Below are 22,021 nucleotides of genomic sequence, written 5' to 3'. Positions count from 1 at the left end.
AGACCTCCTCCCTATATACCTCCCTCCTCGACCTCCTCCCTATATACCTCCCTCCTAGACCTCCTCCCTAAATACCTCCTCCTAGACCACCTCCTCCTCTCTATAGACCACCTCCCTATATACCTCCCTCCTAGACCTCCTCCCTATATACCTCCCTCCTAGACCTCCTCCCTATATACCTCCCTCCTAGACCTCCTCCCTAAATACCTCCCTCCCAGACTACCTCCTCCTCTCTATAGACCACCTCCCTATATACCTCCCCTCCTCCTCCCTATATACCTCCCTCCTAGACCCTCCTCCCTATATACCTCCCTCCTAGACCTCCTCCCTATATACCTCCCTCCTCGACCTCCTCCTATATACCTCCCCTCCTAGACCTCCTCCCTATATACCTCCCTCCTAGACCTCCTCCCTATATACCTCCCTCCTAGACCTCCTCCCTATATACCTCCCTCCTAGACCTCCTCCCTATATACCTCCCTCCTAGACCTCCTTCCCTATATACCTCCCTCCTAGACCTCCTCCCTATATACCTCCCTCCTAGACCTCCTCCCTATATAACCTCCCTCTTAGACCCTCCCTCCCTAAATACCTCCCTCTTAGACCTCCTCCCTAAATACCTCCCTCCTAGACCTCCTCCCTATATACCTCCCTCCTAGACCTCCTCCCTATATACCTCCCTCCTAGACCTCCTCCCTATATACCTCCCTCCTCGACCTCCTCCCTATATACCTCCCTCCTAGACCTCCTCCCTATATACCTCCCTCCTAGTCCTCCTCCCTATATACCTCCCTCCTAGACCTCCTCCCTATATACCTCCCTCCTCGACCTCCTCCCTATATACCTCCCTCCTCGACCTCCTCCCTATATACCTCCCTCCTCGACCTCCTCCCTATATACCTCCCTCCTAGACCACCTCCTCCCTATATACCTCCCTCCTAGACCTCCTCCTCCCTATATACCTCCCTCCTAGAACACCTCCCTATATACCTCCCTCCTAGACCTCCTCCTCCTCCCTATATACCTCCCTCCTCGACCTCCTCCCTATATACCTCCCTCCTCGACCTCCTCCCTATATACCTCCCTCCTAGACCACCACCTCCTCCCTATATACCTCCCTCCTAGACCTCCTCCTCCCTATATACCTCCCTCCTAGAACACCTCCCTATATACCTCCCTCCTAGACCTCCTCCTCCTCCCTATATACCTCCCTCCTAGAACACCTCCCTATATACCTCCCTCCTAGACCTCCTCCTCCCTATATACCTCCCTCCTAGACCACCACCTCCTCCCTATATACCTCCCTCCTAGACCACCTCCTCCTCCCTATATACCTCCCTCCTAGAACACCTCCCTATATACCTCCCTCCCAGACTACCTCCTCCTCTCTATAGACCACCTCCCTATATACCTCCCCTCCTCCTCCCTATATACATCCCTCCTAGACCTCCTCCCTATATACCTCCCTCCTAGACCTCCTCCCTATATACATCCCTCCTAGACCTCCTCCCTATATACATCCCTCCTAGACCTCCTCCCTATATACATCCCTCCTAGACCTCCTCCCTATATACCTCCCTCCTAGACTCCTCCCTATATACCTCCCTCCTAGACCTCCTCCCTATATACCTCCCTCCTAGACCTCCTCCCTATATACCTCCCTCTTAGACCTCCTCCCTAAATACCTCCCTCTTAGACCTCCTCCCTAAATACCTCCCTCCTAGACCTCCTCCCTATATACCTCCCTCCTAGACCTCCTCCCTATATACCTCCCTCCTAGACCACCTCCCTATATACCTCCCTCCTCGACCTCCTCCCTATATACCTCCCTCCTCGACCTCCTCCCTATATACCTCCCTCCTCGACCTCCTCCCTATATACCTCCCTCCTCGACCTCCTCCCTATATACCTCCCTCCTCGACCTCCTCCCTATATACCTCCCTCCTCGACCTCCTCCCTATATACCTCCCTCCTCGACCTCCTCCCTATATACCTCCCTCCTCGACCTCCTCCCTATATACCTCCCTCCTCGACCTCCTCCCTATATACCTCCCTCCTCGACCTCCTCCCCTATATACCTCCCTCCTCGACCTCCTCCCTATATACCTCCCTCCTCGACCTCCTCCCTATATACCTCCCTCCTCGACCTCCTCCCTATATATCTCCCTCCTCGACCTCCTCCCTATATACCTCCCTCCTAGACCTCCTCCCTATATACCTCCCTCCTAGACCACCACCACCTCCCTATATACCTCCCTCCTAGACCACCTCCCTATATACCTCCCTCCTAGACCACCTCCCTATATACCTCCCTCCTAGACCTCCTCCCTATATACCTCCCTCCTAGACCACCTCCCTATATACCTCCCTCCTAGACCTCCACTACCTCCCTATATACCTCCCTCCTAGAACACCACCTCCTCCCTATATACCTCCCTCCTAGACCTCCTCCCTATATACCTCCCTCCTAGACCTCCTCCCTATATACCTCCCTCCTAGACCACCTCCCTATATACATCCCTCCTAGAACACCTCCTCCCTATATACCTCCCTCCTAGACCTCCTCCTCCTCCCTATATACCTCCCTCCTAGACCTCCTCCTCCTCCCTATATACCTCCCTCCTAGACCACCTCCTCCTCCCTATATACCTCCCTCCTAGACCTCCTCCTCCCTATATACCTCCCTCCTAGACCTCCTCCTCCCTATATACCTCCCTCCTAGACCTCCTCCTCCCTATATACCTCCCTCCTAGACCTCCTCCTCCCTATATACCTCCCTCCCAGACTACCTCCTCCTCTCTATAGACCACCTCCCTATATACCTCCCCTCCTCCTCCCTATATACCTCCCTCCTAGACCTCCTCCTCCCTCCTAGACCACCTCCCTATATACCTCCCTCCTAGACCACCACCTCCTCCCTATATACCTCCCTCCTAGACCTCCTCCTCCTCCCTATATACCTCCCTCCTAGACCTCCTCCCTATATACCTCCCTCCCAGACTACCTCCTCCTCTCTATAGACCACCTCCCTATATACCTCCCCTCCTCCTCCCTATATACCTCCCTCCTAGACCTCCTCCCTATATACCTCCCTCCTAGACCTCCTCCCTATATACATCCCTCCTAGACCTCCTCCCTATATACATCCCTCCTAGACCTCCTCCCTATATACATCCCTCCTAGACCTCCTCCCTATATACCTCCCTCCTAGACCTCCTCCCTATATACCTCCCTCCTAGACCTCCTCCCTATATACCTCCCTCTTAGACCTCCTCCCTAAATACCTCCCTCTTAGACCTCCTCCCTAAATACCTCCCTCCTAGACCTCCTCCCTATATACCTCCCTCCTAGACCTCCTCCCTATATACCTCCCTCCTAGACCACCTCCCTATATACCTCCCTCCTCGACCTCCTCCCTATATACCTCCCTCCTCGACCTCCTCCCTATATACCTCCCTCCTCGACCTCCTCCCTATATACCTCCCTCCTCGACCTCCTCCCTATATACCTCCCTCCTCAACCTCCTCCCTATATACCTCCCTCCTCAACCTCCTCCCTATATACCTCCCTCCTAGACCTCCTCCTCCCTATATACCTCCCTCCTAGACCACCACCTCCTCCCTATATACCTCCCTCCTAGACCACCTCCTCCTCCCTATATACCTCCCTCCTAGAACACCTCCCTATATACCTCCCTCCCAGACTACCTCCTCCTCTCTATAGACCACCTCCCTATATACCTCCCCTCCTCCTCCCTATATACCTCCCTCCTAGACCTCCTCCCTATATACATCCCTCCTAGACCTCCTCCCTATATACATCCCTCCTAGACCTCCTCCCTATATACATCCCTCCTAGACCTCCTCCCTATATACATCCCTCCTAGACCTCCTCCCTATATACCTCCCTCCTAGACCACCTCCCTATATACCTCCCTCCTAGACCTCCTCCCTATATACCTCCCTCCTAGACCTCCTCCCTATATACCTCCCTCCTAGACCTCCTCCCTATATACCTCCCTCCTAGACCTCCTCCCTATATACCTCCCTCCTAGACCTCCTCCCTATATACCTCCCTCCTAGACCTCCTCCCTATATACCTCCCTCCTAGACCTCCTCCCCTATATACCTCCCTCCTAGACCTCCTCCCTATATACCTCCCTCCTAGACCTCCTCCCTATATACCTCCCTCCTAGACCTCCTCCCTATATACCTCCCTCTTAGACCTCCTCCCTAAATACCTCCCTCTTAGACCTCCTCCCTAAATACCTCCCTCCTAGACCTCCTCCCTATATACCTCCCTCCTAGACCTCCTCCCTATATACCTCCCTCCTAGACCACCTCCCTATATACCTCCCTCCTCGACCTCCTCCCTATATACCTCCATCCTCGACCTCCTCCCTATATATACCTCCCTCCTAGACCTCCTCCCTATATACCTCCCTCCTAGACCTCCTCCCTATATACCTCCCTCCTCGACCTCCTCCCTATATACCTCCCTCCTCGACCTCCTCCCTATATACCTCCCTCCTCGACCTCCTCCCTATATACCTCCCTCCTCGACCTCCTCCCTATATACCTCCCTCCTCGACCTCCTCCCTATATACCTCCCTCCTCGACCTCCTCCCTATATACCTCCCTCCTCGACCTCCTCCCTATATACCTCCCTCCTCGACCTCCTCCCTATATACCTCCCTCCTCGACCTCCTCCCTATATACCTCCCTCCTCGACCTCCTCCCTATATATCTCCCTCCTCGACCTCCTCCCTATATATCTCCCTCCTCGACCTCCTCCCTATATACCTCCCTCCTCGACCTCCTCCCAATATACCTCCCTCCTAGACCTCCTCCCTATATACCTCCCTCCTAGACCACCACCACCTCCCTACATACCTCCCTCCTAGACCACCTCCCAATATACCTCCCTCCTAGACCTCCTCCCTATATACCTCCCTCCTAGACTACCTCCTCCTCTCTATAGACCACCTCCCTATATACCTCCCCTCCTCCTCCCTATATACCTCCCCTCTAGACCACATTTTTACCAATATGTTATTGAACACATTTCTGGATGTGGAAATCCAGAAATGGTGTCAGCATCATTTTATTTTCATATATTTTGGAGTAGAATGTCCTTTTTAAGAAGTCACCGGAACTGAGCTTCTCATTCCTTCTACATAAAACCAACGGGTCTGAAATTGGTCAAACTCGCAGTTTAATACATGTACAAAGTGATCCTCTTTCCCCTACCCTACCTCCCCCCTCATGCGATCATATCTCTTCATTACTTATCCCTTCTCTCTCTCTCTCTCTCCTAGGGAGCGATCCTCACCACCATGCTGGTGTCCAGAAACTTCTCAGGTGGGTGTGTCTCCTCCCTCGCTCCAGTTACAGACTGAGGGAGGAGGACAGAGGGCTCTACTCTCCCTCCTCCCTGGAGTCTACCTAATGTAGGTTTTTAGGCCGAGAGGAGGAGTGTGTTTTCAGAACACAAATTCTGAAGGAGAAGAGTAGGTGAAAGGTGGTGCCATAAGGGGTCAGTGCTAGGAGGAGGTGCCATAAGGGGTCAGTACTAGGAGGTGCTAGGAGGAGGTGCCATATGGTGTCAGTACTAGGAGGTGCTAGGAGGAGGTGCCATATGGTGTCAGTACTAGGAGGTGCCATATGGTGTCAGTACTAGGAGGTGCCATATGGTGTCAGTACTAGGAGGTGCCATATGGTGTCAGTACTAGGAGGTGCCATATGGTGTCAGTACTAGGAGGTGCCATATGGTGTCAGTACTAGGAGGTGCCATATGGTGTCAGTACTAGGAGGTGCCATATGGTGTCAGTACTAGGGGGTGCCATATGGTGTCAGTACTAGGGGGGGCCATATGGTGTCAGTCTTAGGAGGAGGTGCCATATGGTGTCAGTCTTAGGAGGAGGTGCCATATGGTGTCAGTCTTAGGAGGAGGTGCCATATGGTGTCAGTCTTAGGAGGAGGTGGCATATGGTGTCAGTCTTAGGAGGAGGTGCCATATGGTGTCAGTCTTAGGAGGAGGTGCCATATGGTGTCAGTCTTAGGAGGAGGTGCCATATGGTGTCAGTCTTAGGAGGAGGTGCCATATGGTGTCAGTCTTAGGAGGAGGTGCCATATGGTGTCAGTCTTAGGAGGAGGTGCCATATGGTGTCAGTCTTAGGAGGAGGTGCCATATGGTGTCAGTCTTAGGAGGAGGTGCCATAATGGTGTCAGTCTTAGGAGGAGGTGCCATATGGTGTCAGTCTTAGGAGGAGGTGCCATATGGTGTCAGTCTTAGGAGGAGGTGCCATATGGTGGTCAGTCTTAGGAGGAGGGTGCCATATGGTGTCAGTCTTAGGAGGAGGTGCCATATGGTGTCAGTCTTAGGAGGAGGTGCCATATGGTGTCAGTCTTAGGAGGAGGTGCCATATGGTGTCAGTCTTAGGAGGAGGTGCCATATGGTGTCAGTCTTAGGAGGAGGTGCCATATGGTGTCAGTCTTAGGAGGAGGTGCCATATGGTGTCAGTCTTAGGAGGAGGTGCCATATGGTGTCAGTCTTAGGAGGGAGGTGCCATATGGTGTCAGTCTTAGGAGGAGGGTGCCATATGGTGTCAGTCTTAGGAGGAGGTGCCATAATGGTTGTCAGTCTTAGGAGGAGGTGCCATATGGTGTCAGTCTTAGGAGGAGGTGCCATATGGTGTCAGTCTTAGGAGGAGGTGCCATATGGTGTCAGTCTTAGGAGGAGGTGCCATATGGTGTCAGTCTTAGGAGGAGGTGCCATATGGGTGTCAGTCTTAGGAGGAGGTGCCATATGGTGTCAGTCTTAGGAGGAGGTGCCATATGGTGTCAGTCCTAGGAGGAGGTGCCATATGGTGTCAGTCCTAGGAGGAGGTGCCATATGGTGTCAGTCCTAGGAGGAGGTGCCATATGGTGTCAGTCCTAGGAGGAGGTGCCATATGGTGTCAGTCCTAGGAGGAGGTGCCATATGGTGTCAGTCCTAGGAGGAGGTGCCATATGGTGTCAGTCCTAGGAGGAGGTGCCATATGGTGTCAGTCCTAGGAGGAGGTGCCATATGGTGTCAGTCCTAGGAGGAGGTGCCATATGGTGTCAGTCCTAGGAGGAGGTGCCATATGGTGTCAGTCCTAGGAGGAGGTGCCATATGGTGTCAGTCCTAGGAGGAGGTGCCATATGGTGTCAGTCCTAGGAGGAGGTGCCATATGGTGTCAGTCCTAGGAGAAGGTGCCAGTGCTAGGAGGAGGTGCCATAAGGTGCCAGTACAAGGATGTGCTAGGAGGAGGTGCCATTCTAGAATGTAATATTTCCAGCAGTACTATGTGTTTACATCTATGTCTCTAACTCTTTTCTCCCTCTCCTTGTCGGCTCTGGAGTGTGTCTCAGTACTAGGAGGTGTACTGTGTGTGGTTTGACAGAGGACAGGCTCTACTTTCTCTCCTTTACTAGCTAAGATGATTAGAGGTTAAGACCTGGCCCTAAAGGACGGGGGGTTATTACGTCCTAGATGGCATCCTACTCCTCGTATAGTGCACTACTTGTGGCTACTATATGGAGAATAGGGTGTCATTTGTGATTGGTCACTGTATTTGGGTTAGGCCAGCCCAGATTTGCATAGCTCCTCCCAATTTGAGTATTTCTGTCCAATAGTGGGCCGGCAGCATACCAACCCTGCTGCTGTGTCCTCCACCGCCTCGCTGGCACAGGAAGGTACGTCACAGAGACACGCCCTCTTACTTCCTCTACACACACTTCCGGCTTCATGTTTAAGCCCCTCCCACATCATACTAAAAGGAAGCACCATGGTTTCTTTAACTTCTGAAGGGGTCGGCAGGTTATCTAGACCCTTTCTCCTGCATGCAGCTCACGCTAGCCACACACACACACACACACACACACACACGGACGAGAGTACGATATGGATATTTTTAAGGATGATGCTAATACCATGTACACAGGCTAAATACATGTAAAACTACACATAGTCTGTCAACAATACCACTCAGCCTCATATCATCAGAAAGCATCAAATTCATCAGTAAATCAACCCCCCTCCCCACCTTCGTCCTGTGGTCACGGCCATGAGGGGGTTGAGGGGGGAGGGATTGGTGGGGGGGGCGTGTATCTGTGGCGACTGACTGACTGGAGGATGGACAGGAGCGGGAGAGGCACGCTGCCATCGTCTGACCTGGGGGGGGACTAAGGTCGGCGATCCCATGTGGACTAGGAAACAGCACACGGTTTCTGAAAGGGTTGGATGGATAGGTGTAAGCAATATGGGAAAAAATATATCCAGCCAATCATAGTGGAGCTACTAACATAATATTTACACCTATCAAATCCTTTCATATCTATAGGGGTTTCTAGAAGGTAGGGTTATAGTAGAGTGTTGAAGCGATAACAAGGGGCGGGAGTTAGTGTCTCCCCTGAGCGTGCGATTGGTGCTCTAGGGTTCTGCATGAGGGTGATTGACAGAAGCGTACGATAGAGCCCTTCAATCACAGGGCTCTCCTCTGAGAGCGGACCAATCGCCTGCTGCCAGTAAGTCCTGACGACGGATGACATCGCCCCAGTAAAAGGCATCTGCAGCCTAGCCTCCCCGCCATCACGTCACTGCTTGCCCCCTCCCCTCTGTGGTGAATGGCTGAGGCGGACTTTGCTCTCTGCTTATGATGCGCTCTCTTGCCCAATCACATCGTCACACTGTAGCACAGGAAAGTGTGACGAATTGCAGTCAATGCAATATTTCAAGTGGGAACAATGTGGCTGTGTTACCTTGCTGCATGTGAACTTTTATTCCTTATACACTCCGTTTACCCTTCTCCCTGAAGTGTGCACTCGTTCACTTCCCCTCCTAGGTGTAAAAGGATTGGACTGGTTTGAGTGCACACTTGAGGAAGGACGGGGAGAAACGGGATTGGACAATTTGAAAGTTACTCTTCCCTTCGTGTCTTCCTGAAAATAGCCACTGTTGTAAGGTGACTGGGAAGGTGAACATTCTTAGTGGTGGCCACGTTCCAGGACAACTACACTGCAGAGGCCTGCCTGCCTGCTCGCAGGTGTTTAACATGTCAGTTAATCCGACGCCCACTGCCATGTTGTGGCTAGCAGCCATTGGTTGATGCAGTGAAACGTAGTCTGTAATGTAGTTGACCTGGAACTCGACCGATACGTCCGACCGCGATCATTTGGAAGAGGTTGGGGCAGGGTGCATGTTGAGGGTGTTGGAACGGGTTCCGTGCTGGCCCGCCCGGTGGGCAGCTGGGTTGAAGACGTGGCAGGGCTGCATGGTTAGTCAGTCGGGACCCAGCTCTGCTGTGTGTTGAATGGTAGGTATGCACCTTGGGAACTGTAGATGACGTGGATGCTGCATGGTTGGTCCGTTGTTTATTCCAGCCGTTCCTCTGCATGATGTAAAGCGCATGGCGTGGAACGGCTCTGATCAAGGCTCCAACCCCGAGTCTGAGCATGCTCAGTCTGCTCCGCCCGCCGCTCCACTAGGGAGTCACACTGTCCATGTAACAGCCAATACCACAGCACAGTAAGAACACACGCACAGCAGTGTGCAAACCACCACCGACAACTAAAGGATGCCCGCTGCCTTAAACATGTCTCTCTCTCTCTCTCTCTCTCTCTTCCTCCTCTCTCCCACTTGTTAACGGAAGGTAAGCATCCCCAAGACGATGCATGCAGCCCATAATTGTGTGTGTTTCAGTAACACGTTAAAAACAGTGACAACAGCAGCAGGATGGATGTCTGACTGACTGGAGCCTCCTAAAGGAAATCAGTAGTTTACATTAACATCCACCTGTCTCTGCTATAGCTCTCCCTGAAGTGTACACTTGTTCACTCCCCTTTTGTGGATGAAGAATGAGTAGACTGACTTGGGTGTCATGAATAGTGTTGAAAATACCCTTTAGTCAATGTTCACAACAATCCAATGCTGTTCAATCCATGAAGGGAGGGTGTTGCAGGGAGCTGGTGTTGCAGGGAGCTGGTATATGGAATCACACTGCAGTCTAGGGGTGGTTATGTTGCTTGACAGATGTTACATCCTGTGGGGACCAGGTTGAACAGGAGAGAGTGAGGTGACAGGAGAGATGTTTCAGCTCTTCTATTGCTTTCTCTCTCTTTACAGCATGCAAAAGTTTACTTAACAAAAAGGCGGATGCTGCTAAGGTAAGGAGTTAAATCTGATGTCGTACAGCTAGCTGTCACTCTCTCTCTCTCTCTCTCTCTCTCTCTCTCTCTGCCACTCTACCCATCTCTTTCTCTGCCACTACCCCTCTCGCGCTCTCTCTCTCTCTCCCTCTGCCACTCTACCCATCTCTCTCTCTGCCACTACCCCTCTCTCTCTCTCTCTCTCTCTCTCTCTCTCTCTCTCTCTCTCTCTCTCCTCTCTCTCTCCTCTCTCTCTCTCCTCTCTCTCCTCTCTCTCTCTCTCTCTCTCTCTCTCTCTCTCTCTCTCTCTCTCCCTCTGCCACTCTACCCATCTCTCTCTCTGCCACTACCCCTCTCTCTCTCTCTCTCTCTCTCTCTCTCTCTCTGCCACTCTACCCATCTCTCTCACTGCCACTACCCCTCTCTCTCTCTCTCTCTCTCTCTCTGCCACTCTACCCATCTCTCTCTGCCACTACCCCCCTCTCTCTCTCTCTCTCTCTCTCTGCCACTCTACCCATCTCTCTCTCTGCCACTCTACCCATCTCTCTCTCTGCCACTCTACCCATCTCTCTCTCTGCCACTCTACCCATCTCTCTCTCTCTGCCACTCTACCCATCTCTCTCTCTCTGCCACTCTACCCATCTCTCTCTCTCTGCCACTCTACCCATCTCTCTCTCTCTGCCACTCTACCCATCTCTCTCTCTCTGCCACTCTACCCATCTCTCTCTCTCTGCCACTCTACCCATCTCTCTCTCTCTGCCACTCTACCCATCTCTCTCTCTCTGCCACTCTACCCATCTCTCTCTCTCTGCCACTCTACCCATCTCTCTCTCTCTGCCACTCTACCCATCTCTCTCTCTCTGCCACTCTACCCATCTCTCTCTCTCTGCCACTCTACCCATCTCTCTCTCTCTGCCACTCTACCCATCTCTCTCTTTTATTTATTTATATATATATATATATACACACACCCTTCTGGCTCACAGGGGTGGTGAGGTGATTACTTGATTTAGTGGAGAACTACAGGCTGTATATGTAAAGAGGGATATTAAGATTTTATATTTGTGTGTCTCAGCCTACGACCAACAACAACAGTAAGAACAGCATAGTGAGTGCCATCAATGCCATGAAGGACAACAGCATGGCCGCCGCACAAATGGTACAGAACCTTAACCATCACCTCCTCTCTATGTTCCCCTTAGCCTCGTCTCCTCTCCTAGCACCCTAACCTCCTCCCCCGTTCCCTTCATCACAGTCTCCTCTCCTAGCACCCTAACCACCTCCGTTCCCCTCAGCCTCGTCTCCTCTCCTACCACCCTAACCTCCTCTCCTCCCCTGTTCCCTTCATCACTGTCTCCTAGCACCCTAACCACCTCCGTTCCCCTCAGCCTCGTCTCCTCTCCTAGCACCCTAACCTCCTCTCCTCCCCCGTTCCCTTCATCACGGTCTCCTCTCCTAGCACCCTAACCTTCTAGCAACTTAAAGTCCATGATCCCTCCCTTGCAACCTACCCTCCATACTGTTTACCCATCTCTTCCTAGTGGTCCTAGTGGTCTTGTGTGTGTTGAGTGTTTAAGGTTGGACCCTTCATGGACCTCTAACCCCTTCCTACTCCATCCTCCATCTTAATATCATCTCCAACCCTAACCCGTGTGTGTGTGTGTGTGTGTGTGTGTGTGTGTGTGTGTGTGTGTGTGTGTGTGTGTGTGTGTGTGTGTGTGTGTGTGTAACCAGACTTAACGCTATGCTCCCCTTCTCCCAGGAATCTCAAAATACACTGGTTGCTGCTGATGGGGTCAAGGTGAGGGTGTTGGTGTGCAGTTAGTGTGAGTCTGACTCGTATGTTGTTAACCTATGTGTTGTTAATCTCTCTCATCACTATCTCTCTATCACTATCTCTTTCTCCAGGGTTCTACAGAGAGTAGCAACACAAATGAGGATGAGGATATGAAAGGTAGTAAAATGACTCTCTTCCTCTCTTTGTGGTCTAACATATTGTTTCTGATAGGATGACCTGCCTGTGCTATATAGCTAGCTGTGTGTGTGTGTGACTCACCTGTGTGTGTGTGTCTCCCGTGTGTGTGTGTGTCTCCCGTGTGTGTGTGTCTCCCGTGTGTGTGTGTCTCCCGTGTGTGTGTGTGTGTGTCTCCCGTGTGTGTGTGTGTGTGTGTCTCCCGTGTGTGTGTGTGTGTGTGTGTGTGTGTCTCCCGTGTGTGTGTGTGTGTGTGTGTGTCTCCCGTGTGTGTGTGTGTGTGTGTGTCTCCCGTGTGTGTGTGTGTGTGTGTGTGTGTGTCTCCCGTGTGTGTGTGTGTGTGTGTGTGTGTGTGTGTCTCCCGTGTGTGTGTGTGTGTGTGTGTGTGTCTCCCGTGTGTGTGTGTGTGTGTGTGTGTGTGTGTCTCCCGTGTGTGTGTGTGTGTGTGTGTGTGTGTCTCCCGTGTGTGTGTGTGTGTGTGTGTGTGTCTCCCGTGTGTGTGTGTGTGTGTCTCCCATGTGTGTGTGTGTGTGTGTCTCACCCGTGTGTGTGTGTGTGTGTGTCTCCCGTGTGTGTGTGTGTGTGTCTCCCGTGTGTGTGTGTCTCACCCGTGTGTGTGTCTCCCGTGTGTGTGTGTGTGTGTGTGTGTGTGTGTGTGTGTGTGTGTGTGTGTGTGTGTGTGTGTGTGTACATGCGCATTATTTTGTGTGCCTGTCTGTCCGTGTGTGTTCTAATCTAGCAGACAGCGTTGTGATGATGAGTCAGGGAAGTGCTACAGACGAGATGCCCTCTCTTCTGACCTCGTCTGACAACTCGCCTGCCAGTAAGTGTTTTCACAGCAACCACAACCTTCTGTGGTCGTCCCAATGACCCCCACACTTCCTGACATCATCTGACCTCTGTTTGTTCTGCTTTTCCACCACGCAAACTTCGACCTGTATGTCTAACCCTCTTTTTTTTCGCCTAGCCTCCAGCATTTGGGAAGCTATCCTCTTTGTTCTTGCTGAGTCCCAAACCAGTCCCTTCCTCTGGCCCCTCTTCCCCGAATTTGCGCGTTCACACGTGCCTCCACCAAATGCAGAAGTGCCCTGAAGCTGAGGGAGTACAGATTGTCTAGGACGTAGGGAGCTAATTGGATCCTTTGACAGTCACGTCGGCCTAATTAATATTCACCTGTTTTTGTTTGTCTATTTCCAGACTTGACACATGTAACTGATGAAATAGCTCCCAAATTAAAAGTTTAACTGTTTAGGTGAAGATATTGTAAAACAATTGATAAAAAAAAGTGTAAATTGTATTATTTAAATGTGTGTGTGTGTCCCGAAGTTGATGGGTTTGATTTTTCTCCTCTGAAAATCACCCTCTGAATTTAGTCAGCAACACGTGACAACAGAGGGCCCTCCGAGAGTGTTGGGTGGGGTGAGGGGCTGGTTTGGGATTCAGTCTCCCTCTCTTTTTCCGTCTTCACTGTGTCCATCTCTGTAACAGGATGGTGAAGGACAGGCGTCTTCTACTTTTACTTCTCTCTCTTCCTCCCCCACAGTGCTGCCCTTCTCTCTCTATTCCTCCTCTCTCTTCCTCCCCCACGGTGCTGTCCTTCTCTCTCTCTTCCTGCTCTCTCTTCCTCCCCCACGGTGCTGTCCTTCTCTCTCTATTCCTCCTCTCTCTTCCTCCCCCACGGTGCTGTCCTTCTCTCTCTATTCCTCCTCTCTATTCCTCCCCCATGGTGCTGTCTTTCTCTCTCTCTCCTCCTCTCTCTTCCTCCCCCACAGTGCTGTCCTTCTCTCTCTATTCCTCTCTCTTCCTCCCCCACGGTGCTACCCTTCTCTCTCTCCTCCTCTCTCTTCCTCCCCCACGGTGCTACCCTTCTCTCTCTCCTCCTCCTCTCTCTTCCTCCCCCACGGTGCTGCCCGTCTCTCTCTCCTCCTCTCTCTTCCTCCCCACAGTGCTGTGCTTCTCTCTCTCCTCCTCCTCTCTCTTCCTCCCCACAGTGCTGTGCTTCTCTCTCTCCTCCTCCTCTCTCTTCCTCCCCCACGGTGCTGTGCTTCTCTCTCTCCTCCTCCTCTCTCTTCCTCCCCCACGGTGCTGTGCTTCTCTCTCTCTCCTCCCCCACGGTGATGTCCTTCTCTCTCTCTCCTCCTCTCTCTTCCTCCTCCACGGTGATCTCTCTCTCTCTCTCTCTCTCGCGCTCGCGCTCTCTCTCTCGCTCTCTCTCTCAAAACGCTGCTCTCCTGTTGGCCAGTGCTCTTACATGCTGTGATCCAATGGCAGGCCTCTGTTCTGCTTCTCAAATTGCTGATTGGAGAGCCATCCTTAATGTGTATCGTCAGTTTTCATAGAGAGAAGTGTGTTTCTGCAATGTGGAATGAAGGGACACGTAGTGTAAAATCATGATGCAGGAAGTAGATTTCTTCCTCGTCAGCTGAGCTGCTCAGAGCCCCCCCCCCCCCCCCCCCCCTGTGTCTGTTTCAATGTCTTTTTCATGAACCAACATCCATCATTACTGTTCCTTCATGTCGTGTGTTCGAGTGGTTTGCATGTGTCTAACTGCATGCGTGTGTGTGTTCCAGCCGTTCCTCTGCATGATGTAAAGCGCATGGCGTGGAACGGCTCTGATCAAGGCTCCAACCCCGAGTCTGAGCATGCTCAGTCTGCTCCGCCCGCCGCTCCACTAGGGAGCCACAATGTCCCTGTAACAGCCAATACCACAGCACAGCACAGTAAGCACACACACACACACAGAGAGAGAGAGAGATATACACACACTAGTATGGAGCTGTCAGGGGAGAAGAGGTAGAGAGCGAGTAGAGCTATGGTGGCGGGTAAGATGTGAAGTAGTTCCTATTTAGCTAGATCGCTGAACTTCCATCTCTCTCTCTCTCTCTCTCTCTCTCTCTCTCTCTCTCTCCTCTCTCAAGCTCGTAAGCAGGAGATAATCAAGATAACTGAACAGCTGATTGAAGCCGTGAACAATGGAGACTTTGAGGCCTACACGTGAGTACAGCTACGTTGTTTCACACGGCTGATTAGTTGTCTAACATGAACCTAATGTTGTCGCTCTCGCTCTCTCTTCTCCTCTCTCATCAGGAGGATCTGTGATCCAGGTCTGACTTCCTTTGAGCCTGAAGCTCTAGGGAACCTGGTGGAGGGAATGGACTTCCACAAGTTCTACTTTGAAAACTGTGAGTCTCTTTCGCTATTTCATACACTTCTGAACATACAACGAACGAGTTCAGCAGAGATCCAAACATGTTTTATGTGTTCCTACAGTGCTGAGTAAGAACAGTAAGCCTGTCCACACCACCCTGCTGAACCCCCACGTTCATCTGATTGGAGAGGAGGCTGCCTGCATCGCCTACATCCGCCTTACACAATTCGTCGATGGCCAGGGCCGCCCCCGCTCCAGCCAATCGGAGGAGACTAGGGTGTGGCATCGCCGCGACAGCAAGTGGCTCAACGTTCACTTCCACTGCTCTGGTGCTCCGGCCGCACCGCTGCAGTGATCTGGTATGTACTCACACAAATAAACTGTGTGTGTGTATAACTAACCTTGTGGAGACACACAATTGATTCCCATTTGTATATATTACTGAACCTTAACCCCAAAACCTAAGCCTAACCTTTAGCCCCTAATCCTAATTCTATCCCTAACACTAATTTGAACCTTAATCCTAAACCCCTAGAAATACCCTTTTTCCTTGTGGGGACTAACAGAATGTCTCCTGTGGGTAACATTTTTGTTGGTTTCTTCTGGTCCCCACAAGTATAGTGAAACACGTCCACGTATATATACACACACTTTTTAGAACTTTCAAGGGATTAAAGGTTTTCTCCCATTCTCTCTTTTTTTGTCTTTCTTTCTCTCTCTGTTTCGATCTCCCTCAGGTGTCCAAACACTCCAGTCGGAGTGTGAGTTTTTTGGGGCGTGTTTTTGGCTAGTGTGTTTTGGGGGTGTGTCCTCTTTGTGGATTGGCCCATGCCAGGAACCCGGCCGGGCAAGACTGCACCCTCTCTGCAACACCAACCAATCCCGTCTATCCTTTGATCCGCTGGGGGGCGGCCGAGTGTGGACTCCGCCCCTGTGGGAATGATGCATGCATCTGACGCCCAATAGGAGGGCTTGTCCTTTGACCTCTGACCCCTCCCACCCGGCAGCCATTTTGTCTCCCGTCCACGGCAGCCATTTTGAGATGATGAGAGGAGCGGGGGGAGGAAAGGGGTTAATGAACTTGTAATGCCAGATATGACAATGAGTTGTAAGTATACAGGATAATATATGACTAGTATCAGACAACACCCAACCCTACCAAGCATTTATATATACGTGGAATGAGAGGAGAATGTGTGTGATTTGTAAGAGGTGACATGTTGGGTTTTGTAAATGGAGAATTCCCTATCAGAATTCTGAACGGAAGGACAGTCGGTTCGATCAGAAAGGATGTAATAACTTGATGTGAGGAAACACCAAAGTGTACAACTGTAGGCTTTTTACACGTTTCTGTGTTCTTTGCTGCTTTAGTTTTTCTGAGAGAAGGGAAGGTAGGGGGGTGCATTCGAGAGCGATTTTGTTTCTGTTGTGTTTTTAGCCTTGTGTTTACGTTGCGTTTCTGTGGACTATGTCGGAGTCTGTTTGAGACAAATTGTAAGTGACTGCGTTTTAAAAGGGGTTTTATTGTAAAAGTGAAGCTGCAATGTGTACTGTCTGTTTTATCTGTCTGCAGTGGGAGAGAGGGACTTTTGGGAAAAGGCGTCTGCATTTTGCATGTTTTCTCTCGCTCTCTCCCTTTCCTCACCCCTCCCCTCTCCGTTTCACTCTCCCACCCTCTGGCTGTGTTTTAGATGGTGTGTGTTTGTGTGTGTATATAAGTCTAAGAGACTCATTCAGAGTGCACAACGAAGGGGTGAACACCATCTGGTCACACACACCAGCCGTAGTCCCATGGCCGTGTTCCTGACCCCTCTGACGTCTACATGTGGTTGACACCGTGTGACGATCAACAAGGCGCTCACACGTCAACACATGCACGCCTCCCGCCCAAATTCTTATTCTATCTTCACGTCCTGAGCCTCCAGTCTCACGCGTTCTGTGTAAATGCATATCGTGAACACACTTGCTCACACCTACACACTCTGTGGTGTGTCAGGCGTTGTAACATATCTTCACCGCTGCACCGTCTCCATGGTGAAACTCCGGTAGTGTGTTTTCATCCGTTCTTTGTGCGGTGTCCCTCCATTAGTAACAGTCTCCTTCATTCTCCCCATTTGTGGAGCGGTGTCCCTCCATTAGTAACAGTCTCCTTCATTCTTCCCATTTGTGGAGCGGTGTCCCTCCATTAGTAACAGTCTCCTTCATTTTCCCCATTTGTAGAGCGGTGTCCCTCCATTAGTAACAGTCTCCTTCATTCTCCCCATTTGTGGAGTGGTGTCCCTCCATTAGTAACAGTGTCCTTCATTTTCCCCATTTGTAGAGCGGTGTCCCTCCATTAGTAACAGTGTCCTTCATTCTCCCCATTTGTGGAGCGGTGTCTGTTTCTCTGTTTGAATGTCTCTCTGTGTGTCTGTCTGTCTCCTGGTTTGGGTTTTGTTGACAATGTTTTTGTTTACTGTTTGCTGTTTGGAAAGTTCTGCACTCTATATATATCTCACACACACACACACTAAAGTTACACCCAACTATTTAACTGATCAGACTAGCTGGTTATAATATCACAGGGAAGGAAGGGACTTAATCAAGATCAGTTGTTGAGGATAGAAATCTGTTATACACACACACACACACACACACACACACACACACACACACACAGACAGGAAAAAGGGAATAGAGGGTGAACGTGGAGACAACATAATCAATTAAAATTAATAGTAAATTTATTCATTTAATTTCACCCCCTCAGTGGTATTTCAGTCCTTCTATTGGCCGTTCAGGTGAGAGAAGAGCAGTAGAGAGTTCAGAGATCACATAATTATTGTTGGAATTAAACCAGAGAGATGTATGCATGTTTTCAGTTCAAGCATCTCCACTGTGCACCTACCTGAACTAGGGTAGAGGATAGGGTATATACTAACGATATCATATTTGCATCTTTTGAAATAAAAATGAAAAACCCTCCTCCATCCAGAATATTGAATATGTGACATGAGATTTAAAAAATTATAAAAATAAAAATACTATTTAATTACAAAAAGTATTGCGGAGCCTTAGCTTGGTATAAAGCTCATTGTCAGTACTCTCCCTGCGTTGTGATGTTAACCTGTCGGCCTGCGCTTTCTGTCCCCAGCAGTTGTTGGATGCTGGAGGTTTTTATTTTTTTGCATGATCATGATGTACGGTAAAATAAAACCATGAATTGAGGACGATCACGTGTTTGTCTCAATATTACTAGGTCCTTTATCATAGCTTTGTTATTCAACTTGGATCTTGAAAGTATTTAATAAAAATATTTCAGCACCGTTTTGTGTGTCTCTTTTCATGTCCGAAACAAACAGTTTAACCAGTGTTCCAATGTCCTGCTAGCCCTTAGAATGTGTGTCCTGTACACTACTTCCAGTGGAGGCTGGTGGGAGGAGCTATAGGAGGATGGGCTCATAATTTCTGGAATGGAATTAATGGAACGGAGACAAACACGTGGTTTCCGTATGATTGACGTGTTTTGATACCGTTCCATTTATTCCATAACAATGAGCCTGTCCTCCTGTAGCACCTCCCACCAGCCTCCACTGATTGCTTCATACTAATGATACTGTAGTGCGTGGTCTGATTAACATGGTCCTACTCTGCTACTGTAACTGTTCACCTGAATCTATTGATAGTGTGTCTGCCTTAGAAGTCTCAAGATTTCCAGTCATCTTGTGTTCTCATTAAAGGTGACACGGCGGTGTTATGTAGTCTGCACCTATTTAGGGCAGTATTGTTACCTTATTTAAGGCAGACTGTGTAACCTTATTGAAGGCGGACTGCGTACTTCCGCGTGTAACCTTATTTAAGGCGGACTGCGTACTCCCGTGAGTGTGTGTCAGATGTAGGACAAGTCTCTTGGTCCCGGTCTTCTCTGTGATTAATGAGGACACTGCTGCAGGTCAGCTTCTACACACACAATATCCACCACTGCCACACACGTTCATGCACACACACCCACACTAATACTGACTCACACACACATTCACTGACCTACTGTCACATGTCCAGCATGCTGTCCAGCATGCTGTCCACCTCTCTGGCCATCTGTCGCTCTCTCTTGTTCTCTACCCGTCTGTCTTCTCAAAGGTTACAGACATCATGTTGACTAGAACCAGGAATAAAAACCCTGAGCTCATTCTCAAGTCTTTCCTCAATTCCTTGTTTCTCTCCCTTCTTCTGCCTGCCTCAAAATGTCAGAGGGACACCATTCTTCTCCAATCTTGTTACTTAGGGCTTGATTCAATCTGTGTTGTGTGACTTCAGCGCTAGAGCACGATTTAATTTTAAAGGCAATGTTCGCGCGTTCGTGGAGACGGCATTCACGTTAAATGCTGCGATCGGAAATGACCTTTTACATTTCAAGCTCGGAAATTCCCCAATACGGATTGAATTGAGCCCTAAGTCTACCTCTGATGTTTTGAGACCGAGGAGAGGGGAAACAAGGAAAACCCACTTGTAATGTCCTCGAATACTCTCCTCGCTTCCCTTTGATAGGTTGAGACCGAGACAGCCAGGGAGAGGATGAGAAATTTAAGGAAAGACTATTGAGAATTACCCCTGGTCTCCACCGGTGTCTGAAGTCCATTTATATTGTCAGTGCATCACATGGTCTGGTGCCCTGGGTTAAGATGTAGCACTGAAGGAGTCACTAGATAATAGCTTTATCTGAGGCCACAAGGTGGCCTTACAGCTTCATGCTGTAGATCAGCTTCAATAGACAACCTGTTCTTTCTGTCCCATTCGGGATTTTCAATGTATTTCTATGCTTCCCGTTCTTAAGTTTTGTTTTTGTATCTTTTACTTTCAGTTTGGTACACCAGCTTCAAACAGCTGAAAAAAAATGTCAGAGCGGTTTAGATGGTACAGTGATTCTCTACACTCTTGAGTGCTTGTTTAAAAAATATATATTTTAAAGATTTCACTTTTAACCAAGTAGGCTCGTTGAGAACAAGTTGTCACGTCAACTAAAATTAGGCAAATTATTTGAATTTTAGCAACCAGGAAATGGCGGAGCGATTTCTACATATTGCACCTTTAATCAACATGTAGGCCTAAACACCACACAACATTTAGTAATTTAGCAAACTTATCAAAGGTTATTATCCAAACGAATTTACAATGAATGCATTCAACTGAAGTAGCACATTCAGGTCTGTATCCACCTCGGTTTGTGGGGTTTTCCTGTAAGGAAAGCCAACATCTGAACTCTCCTGCTCTATTCGCCTGAGCATTGAGCAGGCAGAGGCTTCATTCAACGCATTAGATAGCACCCCCCAGTGGCTGTGATGATGTAAATACAGCCATTAGAAACAACGCTCACTTACGCTTCGAACACACCGACTGTGTTATTGCGTTTCGATACACCAGAAGTACATTCATTTCCAATGGAACGCTGCATTTGCCTTGCAGCATTGCGTTGCAGAGGCAGTTGCAGTGCGTTCTGTGTGGTGCATACATTCGATAAATCGAACGTATGCATCAAATTGTATGAGTGGACTTGACAGAAAGTAGCAAAATATGAATGTAGATTTTTTTTTTGCACACATTCAGTAAAAATTTGGGATTACATAAAAACAGTTTGATTGCATAATTTCTTTACATTTTTTATTTATTTATTTGCCAAGTATATTATTTATTCGATGACATCCTCAAATTAATTGTGAGAGCCTATAATATAATTTCCCCCCAATATGCAGTTTTGGAGCGAAATGCAATAATAAATAGTCAAGATAGGCAGAGTAGGCTCTTTCAACAATGAGACCAACGTGGAAGGTGGTATGACTATTTCTTTCACACACACCTCATTGGCTAGGTTAGCTAGCTAGCTAACGCTAACTAGCCACATCTAGCACAAGCTCACTACTAAACTGACCTGGCAATCCTACTATCGTGGACACTTGTCTCCAAGCAGCATTTTTTGTGTTTATGCCCCTGTAGCTGTCAGCAGTTGTGTCAAAAAGACACGGTTTTGAGGATACTGCGAAAATGATTCTCTCCTCCATGTGTCCAACCGCATGCGACCATTTGCAAAAGGTACCTGCATCAGTATAGTTGCCTAGTTGCGCAAAATGTTATGCAGCAGTGATGCAATGACGCAGCCGGTGTGTTCGAAGCGTTACTGTGGTCATCAAGCCGCTGTTCTACAGTAATACTCCTCCATAAAGAACAGACAAAAAAAGACATTTATTTTGATGTGTTATAAAGACCAGACATTAGAGACCAGCACAATACCCTTCAATAGTCCACCGTGTTTCAGTACAGACCAGTCAGAGGAACACACAGATGTCTGTAAGACAGTTTTACATTTCTACTGAGTCAGACTCTTCACAGCTTCAAACAGAGACATGGTGAACTCTGTCTCGAATTCAATCAAACCCACAGAAGCATTGTTTATGCAGTGTCTGTGTTTACAAACGACTGTTTCCTATGCGCAAACACCCACTGGCTACAGTATGCAATGTGGGTTTTGCTGGAATATGTCCAGCTATGGAAATATTTACATTGATTTAGGACTCTAGTCAATCTGTATCGCTGAAGACTTACAGTACAAATGTAAAGGTCATTTCCCACTGAGCCGACATATGCACCGTTTACTGTGAACACAGTCTCCGCTAACGTGGGAACATTGCCTTTAAATTTCAATCACGCTGTTACGCTGAACTTCCGCGATACGGATTGAATAAGAGGCCTTAGTATGAC

The 22,021-nt window shown here is 49.3% G+C and overlaps 1 protein-coding gene across 8 annotated transcripts in view; it reads left to right on the top strand.

The window, feature by feature from the left end:
* The window catches only part of LOC129822936 (calcium/calmodulin-dependent protein kinase type II delta chain-like), a 62,436-nt gene extending 43,841 nt beyond the window's left edge, over nt 1-18,595 (top strand). The window contains exons 12-23 of one of the 8 annotated variants that reach the window (XM_055881637.1): nt 5,318-5,360; nt 7,659-7,718; nt 10,147-10,187; nt 11,245-11,328; nt 11,932-11,970; nt 12,078-12,123; nt 12,884-12,964; nt 14,712-14,861; nt 15,060-15,135; nt 15,229-15,323; nt 15,412-15,648; nt 16,027-18,595. In XM_055881637.1, coding sequence (XP_055737612.1) covers nt 5,318-5,360; nt 7,659-7,718; nt 10,147-10,187; nt 11,245-11,328; nt 11,932-11,970; nt 12,078-12,123; nt 12,884-12,964; nt 14,712-14,861; nt 15,060-15,135; nt 15,229-15,323; nt 15,412-15,644 — 948 coding nt within the window. In that variant the 3' untranslated portion in view covers nt 15,645-15,648; nt 16,027-18,595. Of the gene's footprint in view, nt 1-5,317; nt 5,361-7,658; nt 7,719-10,146; nt 10,188-11,244; nt 11,329-11,931; nt 11,971-12,077; nt 12,124-12,880; nt 12,965-14,711; nt 14,862-15,059; nt 15,136-15,228; nt 15,324-15,411; nt 15,649-16,026 lie in introns of all 8 variants that reach the window. The other 7 variants (XM_055881545.1, XM_055881807.1, XM_055881714.1 and 4 more) reach the window with 7 other exon arrangements.
* Nucleotides 18,596-22,021: the final 3,426 nt, after the last annotated feature.

Source organism: Salvelinus fontinalis, chromosome 1, assembly GCF_029448725.1.
Source record: "Salvelinus fontinalis isolate EN_2023a chromosome 1, ASM2944872v1, whole genome shotgun sequence".
Lineage (NCBI taxonomy): Eukaryota > Metazoa > Chordata > Actinopteri > Salmoniformes > Salmonidae > Salvelinus > Salvelinus fontinalis.
The sequence above is the reverse complement of the archived record's forward strand: the minus strand, read 5'-3'. Positions and strand labels throughout refer to the sequence as shown.